Source organism: Agelaius tricolor, unplaced genomic scaffold (assembly GCF_023055355.1).
Source record: "Agelaius tricolor isolate 1412-34295 unplaced genomic scaffold, bAgeTri1.0.p SCAF_6, whole genome shotgun sequence".
In the NCBI taxonomy this organism is placed as follows: Eukaryota; Metazoa; Chordata; class Aves; order Passeriformes; family Icteridae; genus Agelaius; species Agelaius tricolor.
The window spans coordinates 37089932-37102621 of record NW_027269266.1 but is presented as its reverse complement, the minus strand read 5'-3'; the positions used below and the strand labels follow the sequence as shown (position 1 = coordinate 37102621).

Below are 12690 nucleotides of genomic sequence, written 5' to 3'. Positions count from 1 at the left end.
TTCTTGGAGTTTCGGATTTTTTGTAAGACTGATTTTTATAACTAATACTTTTCCAGAAATTAAAATGTGTCACTACAGCCACACAACAAATGTTTTATAAAGAATGTAGACCCTTCTAAAGCTGGTATCCTCACGTTGTGACATTTGCCTTACTGACCCCTGGCAGCAGCATTAGGTCTCACGATGGCCAGATGGGCCCTGACCCTTCCAGGGCTGATGGAGAGCAATGCCACTCAGAAACAGGAATTGCCTGTGTGACTGCTACTCACCTGAACCTAAGGTGGGTTTACTTTAATAAAATAACAAGTAACAATATTTGCCCATATTTATTAATTAAATTTATTAATTTATTGATTTAATAAATAAATTATTTCATGAGTCTTCTATGATTTTCCTATTGCAAACACGTCAGGCTCTGCAGGACTTTTGCCCATTTCTTGTAGCTGCTCTGAGTCTGGCAAAGAACCAAAGCCTTTTGGTCTACGAGAGACTGGCACACGACCCAAAAAGCACAGGAATGCTTCCAGTCCTGCCTTCTCCCACCATTTCTAAATGATCTAAGCAGCAAGCTCCTGAAACCATCTCTGCTGTGAAGAAGAAACTCCTCATTAATTAATGCAGCCAGGGAGGCCTGTGTTGCACCTGATGTCAAGAGTGAGGATGTGTGCTGCGTGCTGCACGGGGTAACACGGGGCAGGTAAATCAATGGGGCTCACAGAGTGACGACCTGCTTGGCCCTGCTCTTGTTCGGTGCTCATGCAGCGCTCACGTACCCATAGAAGTGGGTTTGCTCATCCTCTGACCCCTCCAGCACTGTGACCACACCTCCAATTATTAAGTATTTTGCACTATGTATCTCAGGATAAAAGCAGAAGCCGAGTCACAGGTCACAAAGGCAACAGCATTATTAACATCAATGAAACGAAATCACTCCATCCTGAGCATTTATGGCAAGGGCCTCGTGCTCACACAATTCATGTGTCTAAGATGTACTGTTCTCTGTTTCGTGGGACTGGAGATACCTGCCCCAACTGTAGGTTAAGATAACTTAATGAAACTTGATATAAAGTTATTCTGCCATCATTAAAAGTGTATAACCAAGACAGAACAAAATAAAACAAGGCACTAACACAGAAGCTCAAATGGCACTAACTTTGAACAAAAGCTGTTGAACAGCATTGTTTTATAAAGATTAAAGAGATCTTTATAACATTCCTGTTATGTAAAGTCATTTCTATTGGATTTTAATGAATGAAAAGAATCTGGAAGATAAATAGTACAATAGCTTCAAGCATACAAAGAGCACTAGTTTGGCCAACCTATAATTTTTTCCACTCTTTTCAAGAGAGTTCCATATTATTCCACCAGACAGTATAAATTCTAACTTTAATAGAGACTATCAATCATACTGGCTTTGGCCTATGGGTGGCTTCATTGGGAAAACAAACAAATAAACAAACAAAATCTACAATGGAGAGCAGAACCCTAAAATACAACCCAAAGCTCAACCTGCATGCTTCCAAGAACTTGTCTCTATAATTCCAGTGATATAAACCTCAAGTTCCAGAATCAGAAGTCTACAGACAGAGTGCTGACAGTACAGGTATGAAAACAGAGTAGTACAAACCAGAAGAGTCATCTTGCAATGGACTATGTCTCAAAACCAATTCTCATTCAAGGCACCCTCCTTCCTATCTTGCCAATTTTAGCTGGTATTTGCAAACATTATTGTCTTGAGCTATGCACAGCAGCTGCCAGGCTTTTCTGCTCAGCCACAGAGAGCCAGTGCTGCCAAGCACCTCCACAAAAATACTGACCTGAAAATGCTGGGACCAGGGCATAAAGACACAAACCCCAAGATTTAGAGGTAGCCACTTATTTTGCATATTGACAGAAATTCATACTAAGCAGTACTTTTCTGAAAGGCTGAGCACTGACTGGTTTATTAATCATTAATAATGCATCAGCAACACAGTCTTAATTCCACAGGAATAATTCACAGAAAAGAAAAACTCGACATTGCTGATCATATAACTTTGGTATTTACCAATCTATGCCTCAGAAAATGTTCCCATTTACTAATAAAACTATTTCTTCAACAGGTGAGTATTCCTGAAGTAGTGCGGGATAAATTCAGGATGGTAAACTGATAATCAACCAGGATATTTTCTGATAGGATTGGAAAATTGAAGTTACTTGTAGACCTTCTGACTGTTTTGCTTTTCATCTCCAAGAAGACAAACACCCTGCAATAGAACAGGGCAAATAAAAACCTGATCTAATTATACTTCTTTGCTTATGTGACTGGATGAAAACTGTCCACATAAATGGGAAGAAAAACAAAACAGAAACAAAAACAAAAACAAAAAAAAAAAAAAAAAGAAGAAAAAAAAAGAAAAAAACCACCAAACCCACTAATTTACTTCAAGACTGCCCAGCATTCCAGTATGTGTATATGAGATGTGAAGCCAGCATTACTATCAAGCAGCACAAAACCTGCAATTTTTACTCTTTGGAAGTACTGTCTTCACTGTGATTTTCCATTTAAATTTGGAGCTGAAACTCTGTGAGATTTCTGTTGAAAGATGCATCAGGAAAACTGCTATAACAAATCTCCTTTTCCTTTAGCAGAAAGTGCATTGTTCCACACATGTGCTGTTTAGTCAAGACTTCTCATATCCAACAGTCACAGTAATGCATTTAGACAAGCATCTTCAACAACAAACTGATCTGCAAAGCTGTATATATCTGGGTTTCCTGGATGATAAATACATCAGTCATCCACTGCAAAGACCTCCAGAGACGTATCTTTTCTAAGTGATCCTACTTAGAAAGTTTATACCTGAGACAGCTTTGTTTGGAGCCACTTAAACACATATAAAACTAAGACCAAGAAGAAAGCATGCTTGTCATAAGGCAAAGAAAAAAACTTTCCTTAGCTAATACACTCAGCAGTGCTGCATGTAGAACTATCCTAGTTTTGGCTGGGAGTGTAACTTTCTTCCTAGAAGCAGGTAGAGTGCTGTGGTTTTGGGATAGAGTGTGAGAATAATGTTGACAACACCAACTAAAGCATCGCTGTGTTAAGTAGTGTTTACTCTAAGTCAAGGGCTTCTCCGTTTTCCATGCTCTACCAGTGAGGATGTGCACAAGGAGCTGGGAGGGAGCACAGCCAGGACAGCTGACCCAAACAGGCCCAAGGGATACTCCAAGAGGTAAAATGCCATCCCCAGTACATAAAGAGGTGAGGGGAGAGTTGGCCATTGGTTGCTCATGGACTGGCTGGGCATCTGTCAGCAGTGGTGAGCAACTGTAGTGAGCATCTCTGGTCTCTCCTGGGTTTTACTTCTCTCCCTCTTTTTGTTGCCTCCCTTTTGATGACAACTATTCTTATATCCCATTTCAATATTAAATTGTTCTTATCTCAAACTATGGGTTTTACCTTTTTTCCCCCCCTTGATACTCTTCCTCAGCCCACTATGGGGGAAAGGAGATGTGAGACAGCAGCGGTGCAATAGTTGGATGCTATCTGGGGTTAAACCACAACAGAAACTCAACCACAGACTCAAGGGCTCATTCTGCAGCCACTGGCAGCTCACAGACACCAGCTGTCCACTGGGCTGCTCTTCAGAAGCTGCACATGAAGAAAAGAGCTACTTATGGAAGAAAACTAAAGCAGTATTAATAACTGTGCAACTTCAGAGGATTCTATATTGAGGAATCATCACCATTCATCATTACAAAAAGGTCAGGTTTTTTGTAAAAGCAACACTGGATTCTGCAGCTAGTATACTAATGCAGGATATACCAAAATGCATAGCAGGTTTTGTCACTCTTGGCTTCCATAGCTTTGGCATGCCATACAGTTGCCTGTTTATTTTTATAAAAAAAAGAAGTGAAAATGGTATTTCAAAACAAATGCATGCTCTTTGCCCAAGTCAAATACATCATAGATGAACAACTGCAACCACTCCTGATAAAATTTCAGAATGAACACCGTCATTATTAGAGGAGAGCTGGTCAATAAAAGATATTAATACCAAGCACTTACTTGCAGGTGATGGGGTGCTGCATCCACTAGTTGGTGGGTGACTCTGGAGTCCATGGAGGGAAGGTAGTGACAGTCCACCAATGACTGGAGGAAAAAGTAAGGGATATGGTGCTGCTGGATAGTGAGTCATATGTCCATTCACGGCCGGTACGGGACATGTGCGGCTGCTGGTTGTCATGTTAACACCTCACAGGGGACAGGTATCACGTTGCATCACTCCAGGCCAGCAAACTGGATACTTCAAATTATGAATGACGAGGGCTGTCAAGCCTGAAGGTACAGCTTAAGCTGGATTGCGTGATGATGAAAAGGTAATTCACTATATCAGGTCCATCCTATATTTCATCGCTGCTTCCTACTCTTCTCTCTTCTGTCTTCTAGGACATCCTTGCTCTGCAGACTGTGGTTAGAGAGTCTTCTTACTCTGGTATCAGGGTGCAGTTCAGTTGCCTCTACAAATATTTCTCTGGGAGCACAGCTGGTCTCTACAGATGCATACTGACACAGTCTGGGGGAAGAAAACAATATATTGATTAAAATATACATAGTTTTTAAATGTGAACATAGAAGACTCTTTTTCTCATTGTTATTTTTGCTGAGTTACAATTTATTTATCAGTGTCCCACAAGGTCAGCTCATGTAAAACTCTCACCCTATTACTGAAGCTAACAGCAGAACACCCATTGAGTTGATTTCCCTGCACAATGTGCAACACCAAAAGCTAATTCTGGTGTGACGCAGTCTTGTTGTGAAAACTGCCAGATTTAAAACCAATGCATCAATAATTACCTGAAATATTAATGCTGGGGGAGAAAAATAATCAACTTCTGAAAAATTTCCCTGTATATGAAAGCTTCCAGTGTCCCCCTAAAAGCTGCAGAAGGATTGGCACTGAGGGGGCTGTCAACTCACTTCAGTGCCATGGCTCAGGCAGGACACTGAGACACACGTCTGAGGGCAATTTTGGGTTGGACTGTTAAAGCAGTAATTGCTTTAATAAATGACTGTTTTCACAAAGAATACTTAGTTTATTATCCCTTAGGAGACACCTCACTAATGATTTTCTATTTTTTTTTTCTTTTGAGGGGTAGGGGAAACCGCCCAAACAAAGAAGCACCCATTATTTCATCATCTGGTGAGTGAGTGGCGTGAGTCAATACCATGCAATACACTGCTCCTGTGCTCTGCTAGGAAACTCGCTTGTTCTCATGACACCATCTTCAAAGTCATCCAGAGCTCCACACACCTTCCTCAGTATTTCACCCAAACAGCTGCCACCTTTGAAGGGGTCCTCCTTTTTTCAGGCTCTGTACCAAAAGCCTCAGGCTGAGAACAGGAATATCACTTCTTGTGATATTCCCACAAAATCTGCCCCCACCATAGCAGTTCAAATCTACGTACAGCAAATGGCTGGTGGCCTCTGAACCAACCTGATGGTGCAACACCAGAAAGTGCTGCTTACTGGTGTCTTGAGAGATACAGTACTGGGAAGGCTGCAACCACTTCCATATTGCAAACACTGCTCCTGTAGCTACTCATGCAGTGCTCCAGGCAAAAGCCAGTGAGTGCTGCAGCCGGCTCCTGAGCTCACCCTGCACAAGGAGTTTACTCATCTCCTCCAACACATACTGTAGGAGGAAGTAGGAGCCACAGAGCAAACTCAGCCACCCAAAAGTAAGGCAGTCCACGGCTGAGTAAAGCTTTGTTTCCTGAGACAATGTACTACACTCTTGCATCTGCCAGTCAGTGATCAGTAACCACATCCACCGCTATATAGCACTTTTATCTGTAATTCTTTGAAATTATAGCCTGAAACCAAAAGCAAGAGGATTTTGGGGTGGGAAAACAAAGGAGCGGTGAAATGATGTGTCAAGGTCACAAAGCAAAACTGCCGCCAGAGGAGGAAAACTGTGACAACGCAGTACTGACTATCACTGCTGCTGCTCAGTGCACCAGTTGTCGGTAAGAATTCAAATGAGCAAGGAGAAAAAAAGAAAAAAACCCAACTTGGATGCACATGTTTGCCTGTCAGAGAGCAGCAGAGTGTTTCTCCTCTGTGTGGAATACCAGCAAAGGTTACCAGCTGTGCATGTTGTCAGACAGCAGCTTCTGCTGAGTGCAGCCTGCTTGGGGATAACTGAAATGTAGCTTGTAAGTATTTGATAACTGTGTAAATTATGCACAAAATGCCTTTAATGCTAATGGATGCAAACGTATGCAGAGATGAGGCTGCAAGAAGGGGATACAGAAAGTGGAGGCACAGTTGCTGGCCAAGATGAGCTCGAGGACCACATGCCTGGAGACCAGTGAAACCAGGCAGATCTTTTGAGGGAGCCCCAGCAGCTAAAATACATTGACTCACTAACAACACAAAATGAGATGAGCCATCACTGGTGCCTGCTTTACCTGGCTAAGGCTTTATGAAGCTTAAGAGACAAGGAAAGTCAAATATCAAAGGAACACGCAAAGTTTTATAAAGCAATTCCACAAATGCCGGCCAAAATACCACACTTTTAAGTGTTTGCAAAAAAAAAAAAAAAAAGAACAAGAGAGGGATGCTGATGAATACCAGCCCTAAAAATGTGTGCATTAAATTAAACACAGAACAAGGTCATCTATTTTTAAATGATGTAGGGCTCTGGAAACAAAATTCATCTTACAAAACTATCTAACACCTTCAATTATATTTCTATTAGCCAGAAAAATGCAGAGCTCATCATAAGTTAAAAACGTTCCCAGAACCACATCAGATATATATTCATATTTAAGTCAAAAGTATTGAGAAAAAAGCAACTCCTTCAGGACAGAGGGGGAAAAAAGCATTCAGGAAAACTCTTTGGTCAGTTCTTCATTACTGAAGGAACATGATCTGTGATGGAGTGGTGATGACAGAACACAGCAATGTTATAGCTCCAGTATACAAATACATATAATTAACAGTGCCAAAACTAGGTTATAATCATATAGTTTTGTGTCCTTATAATTTTACATGAGGTGTAATTATAAACTGGAAATACTACATGAAAGTAAGTTTTTCTTGTGTCACTCAAAAATCACCTTCCTTTCACCACTCACGGCCAGAAATTTCCTGCAGATAGCTGTGCTGGAGATAAGCCTTGAGAACTTCTTCCTCTTCAGAGTTCTTCAGAAATTTACTTTCCATAGGCAGAGAGAGAAGACAGTGTAAAAGTCATGATACTCTAAACACTCCAATCTGTGTCCCTTGGGAGCATCAGGTTGTTCACATGGCAGAACATCTATGCAATGATCAAGGAGCAAATTGTAGGCAGATTAGCTACCAATCAGCAGCTCCAGCTTCTTATAAAGAAGCAAATGCCACTCATTCTATGGTTTCCAAGGAATTTCAAGTTCCTTGAAATGCTAACAGAGATTACAGACCCATCACCTTCATACTGCCCAGCAGAGGACATCCCAAAGTAGAAACTGCTGTAGAACAGGAAACCCAACAATCAGCTTCCCCATTCACGCCAGTTCCATGGCACAACTCCCATGACACATTTCACTAATGTATCACCAGATGGACACATTCATATCCCTGAACCTAGCACTGGACATCAGCCACAGATGTCTAGGCTGCATGCAATTCCAAGGTGAAAACACCTCTTTTGCCTAACTAAACCTGTACCATAGCTCAAAACACTGTATGGGTGTCAGCTTTGTGAAGGAGATTTTCCTTTGTTGTCTTTTGCTACGGTAAATACCCATAGCAACAGCATGGATTTCTGCCCTGGAGGCAGAAGGCAACATTTTCAGAAAATGGCTGTGACCAAGGGACTTCAGAGGATCTCCTCAGCATACAATGAAAATCCTCTTCCATAGGCTTCTCCTTAGTGACTGTTCCTGAGTACAAGGCCCCTAGTACAAGCAGTATGGAAAAGGATCATACAGAAAAGTTCCTTTGAATGTTCACCAAGAGATGATCACACTGCGCACTACTTTGCATTGAACAGCGGCCAATGACTTTTCTTTGACAGAACATATGCCTCCTCCTTTTTGGTTTTTACAGGTCTTTTATTGACTTGACTTCAGTGATAAAGCAGATGGCCACAGGGGAAGGAGGCTACAGTAGCTCTAGAACAGAGCAGAATATTTATCAGCTGAAGTTAATGCAGCAGGTGTATCTCTTCCACATTTCTTCTCAGTGTTTGTGCAGCTGAGCAGAAATTTAAAACTACAAATTTTCACATATAAGCTTCAAATTTTACTGGATAAACAGTAACCCAACTTTTCTTATTGTCTCTTAAATTCCCATGCATTTTGCACAGGCTTGACTACAGAAAGCAGCTTTGCTCTTCAGACATCTGTCAGTTCTCCTAAAATATACTAAATATATTGAGCCTCATTCATTATATTGCTATTTAGCTTCTATTTGGTAACAATATTTGGTATTACTGCACCATAACTCATCCTTCTGAATTTTTCACTTGTATTAAGATTTATTTGAATTCCTAAAATCCCTTTGCTGTTACAGGTGACTTTGATGCACATCAACAGCTGGACAGGCAAGAAGCCAAAGCAGGAGGCTCGGCCAATTGTTCTGTGTCAGTAGGAAGGTTACGCTCTGTCCTCCCTTTTGCCAACAACATCCCAATTCCACATTCCTCTTCCTCCCCTCTCACTAGGGAATTAAGTTGCCAGCATTGCAAGTAAAGCAGGATTTTTGTCTTTTTTTTTTTCTTCCCTCACTTCTGAAAAGGTCAGTGGGGTGTTCTGCCCTACCTATGGTAATGTTTGAAATTCAGCAATCATTTTAAGATATCCATGATGTAGCATCCAGAAAACTTCTAAGCTAAATCTGCCATTCCTACACCGTTCTGCCACAGTAAACTCTGTTGCTCTTCCTTTACAACTGGGGGACAAAACCAGGAATGCAGAAGAGGCACCCCAACATGAGGACATGTTCTGCACAGTGCTGGGCACTTGGGAATTTGCTTCTCCAAGCCCTCAGTCTGCAGCACTGCTGTCCCCGAAGTTTCCAGGGTCACGGAGGAAGTCTCTTCTAAGTTCATTTCCCACTTTCCTGCCAATGCCAAACCCCCCGCCCCTCCCTTAAATCTTAGGCTAAAACAGGAATCACTGGACTGGGAGGGCAGCCTGGGCAGTAAGACAGGAGAGGCAAGTTGCTCTTCTCAGAGCAACAAAAACAATTTCAGAGAAATTTTGCATATAAAACCTTTCAACAATATATTTATTACCTGTTTTCCCCAAGGGACAGAGTTGGTGGTGTTCTTATTTATTAGCTGGCTTCAAGACATATTCAAATGCTGTTTTCAAAACAAGTCAAGTTTTGAGAACGCTTACTGTATTTAATGTATAGTTTGTATTGAAGTCCCTGATTATGCATATGCTTTCTATTATGCTGGCTGATGGTGTTGCATTCAGCAGTACTGAATAATTCAGCAGATTTAGCACGACTCAAGTGTAAATCAGTCAGATCCAGTAACACGATAACCACACTGCCTTTAAACTCTTAAAAATGCATGGAAACTTTTATTTCATAAAGAGGCTGTAGTCCGTTCTGCACCAGTTCTCACTGACTGTGAGATGTTGCATTTTTGTTTTCATGGCTATCCAATGAGATTTAATTAAACAATAAAGTAGTTACTGTGGCAGAAGTAAAAAAAAAAAAAAAAAAAAAGCCTTTGGAGTGTTATGTTTCCTTTATTAGCATAGTGATGTGAAACTAAACAGAAAAAGCAATCTAATAACAAACATTCCTTTGAGAAGGGCTCTGGGAGCAAAAGGACATCCACTTATTGTTCAGCCCATCCCATTGGTCCATATACGGCAATAAAGGTACAATAGAAGGAAACAGGAAACAGACTGGCACATCTGCATTATCTTATTAGAGGCTAATGGATATCTGAGAGGAACATGCATCTGATGCTGAATAGTCTGTACCAATCTCCGAAGCAATTACTCTTAATTAGTGGATTCTGTTTATAGATGGAACTTAGTGTACCCTTTTGTATCAAAGAGATGCAGGCATCTGGAGAGAGATATGGTTTTCTTAAAGGGAAAGCATTGCAGCACAATGTGAGGGTTGGGCTGGTTTTTGGTTGGGGTTTTTTTTGAGGGTTTTTTTTTTTTTCTTGCAAATAAAAGCTCTCTGAAGCATAACATATTCTACTGTATTATTAATCAAAAGAGCATGCTGGTTTAAAAAAAGTAAAGGGGAAAAAAAAAGACCATACTCTTAATCTCAAACTCTGAAAGTAAACACAGAAAGCTAATACTCATATATGAATTATATGACAAAAACCACTTTGATGATAAGCAAATAAACAACTGAACCTAAAATTTCCAACCGCTGGCCAAAAAGCTTAAAATAGCAGCTTAAGTCAGAAGAACAACATCTGCATTTTGTATCTGCCAAGTCTGCAGCCAAAAAAAGTAAACTACTCTATATGACCAGATGCATGAATAAAAAAGAAAACGCATGAAACAGAACTTCAAAGTCAGTTTATTGAAAAGCAGATCTGTAGCTCTTACATCCCATAACCACAATTGTCACATATTTTCAAATATAGGTACAAGACTTAAGGAAAGAGGGAAGATAAATTGTTGTAACAGAATTAAGACACTCTTTCTATGACACTTTTCCTGCATCTTGGTATGCAAGATAGCTGTCTGCTGGGGGACTGTGAATTCCTTTTTGTCATAAAGCTGACACTTGCAAAATGGGTTTCTGTTTTATTTGGGGTCTTTTCCCCCTGACATTGTTAAGAGATAATTAATATAATTAATGCAATTGCTGTTTATTTTAAAATCCTATCGGGAAGTATAAAAAGGAGGGGGGGGAAAAGCTTCTTTCTCCCTTAGCAGCTATGCTTCGAATTGCCTGCATTGCAAACACACACTCATGTATGCCTGAAAAAGAGCAAATCTAAATCTGAAAGGGGAAAAGGGAAAAAAAAAGTGAGACACAATGACACCCATTTATTTACACACCATACAACAGTACCCTGCTGTGCCAACTATTGATTTTAGTGGAACTGAGAGTCCATGTTGGAGAGCAGCAGCTGTGAGTACATAGCTTGAATCCTCATATGGGAACAATACTCCATAAGCAGAATAACCTATTTCAGGCAACCTTCATGTATAACAACTAACATTAAAAGCACACAGAGCTTACATTTCAAAACCTGAAAGGCACTATGGTTATTTGTTCTGCAAAGGTTCAGGAGAGTTATTAATTTATTTGTGCTAACACAACCAAGAAGTGTGAAGGATTGAAAATCCATGCTTCACATGTCTGTTATTCTACAGAGATGTTAATTCTGTTCTATACTAACCATATTTAAGATCCTGTCACTGTATCAGGCAATTTCTCATCTTCTCCTGTTGTTTGCTGCTTTAAAGGGGTGTTTGAAACTGAGGTGTGGGGTGGTGGGGTTTCTGGGTTGGGGATTTTTTTTTGGTGGAGGGGGTCAGGGGGTTGATTGTTGCCTTTTTTTTTTCCTACAGCTATCTGCATTCCATGTTTTTTCTTTCATTACTCAGCAGTTGCCAAAACTATACTGAGAAGCAAAGATAAATGGTTAGGTCAGGTGATGGGGTTAACAATTTACTGTGTGTACTGCTCCGAGAGCCAGATATAGGAGAATTGGCTCATGTTTATGTACAGGATGAGAAGTTGATTTCCTGTGCAGTGGCTTTCAATCACCTCTGTAAGGGACTCTCTTGCAGTTTTCTGCAGAGAATTCAAAGGGCTCTGAATACATTTTGTGCTGGTATATAGGACACTCTGCTTTGTAACTAAATGCATTCCTTACTTACTCTGTCACATTCAAAAAATCCTGAAGGACAGTCAAGGAAAAAAGTTCTCTTTCATCTATGGAAACCAAAGGAAAGGTAACTGGGCTTCCTCCTTCCTGAGTTTAAGTGAACTTGAACACTCATTATGCTCCCCAAATTTAAAAGCTATTTCTTAATGCTTAAAATTGCTCTTTCAACAGAATCAACACTTCTGTTCTTGCACAGTCATCTCTGTTATTCCTTATTAACATTTCAAAGGATGTAAAACAGTAACTCCATACTGAGAATATCTTTCATGAGAGACTATCCTGTATGCTACAGAGGTTTAGGAAATCAGAGATTTGCCAGACCAAAGCTGCAGGGCTTTTCTGCAGACCGAACCTGTTTCCTTGTATCTCCTCATCCACAAAACTGAAGAGGAAAAACAAATCTCTTCTCTCAAACATGATTCAGATGATCCACAATTTAAACAGCACAGGATACTTGGCTCTTAAAAAGCAGATTGGTCCCTCAGGTTACACAGAACCAGAAACTCCAGTAGGAAGCTTTCTGCACTCAAGGTACTGTGCCTATTGCTTTAGTTCTCTGACCACATTTTTCCAGCAGGTGTCCCGTGTTCCTGAATAGTTTCTCCCTACAGTTCAGAAAAACAAGACTTGATTTAGCAATCCAAATTATTCTTTACTGTCCTATGTGCCCAGTCAGATTGTTTTGTTCATATCTGCTTCTATGTGAGATGGCAACCATGAAGATATGATCACTGACAGGAATAAGGAACCTATCCTTAGGGGTCCCTCCTCATCAAGTCAAAGAAGGGACAAAGAAGCACAGGTAACAAAGGTAGGCTGCAACCAGCACTG

General features: G+C 40.5%; 1 protein-coding gene across 7 annotated transcripts in view; it reads right to left on the bottom strand.

The window, feature by feature from the left end:
* RARB (retinoic acid receptor beta) overlaps nt 1-12690 on the bottom strand; it is a 320463-nt gene that overhangs the window by 187531 nt on the left and 120242 nt on the right. For all 7 annotated transcript variants that reach the window (XM_071429372.1, XM_071429370.1, XM_071429374.1 and 4 more), the window contains one exon: nt 4052-4559. In XM_071429372.1, the coding sequence (XP_071285473.1) occupies nt 4052-4229 (178 nt within the window). In that variant the 5' untranslated portion in view covers nt 4230-4559. The remainder of the gene's footprint in view (nt 1-4051; nt 4560-12690) is intronic.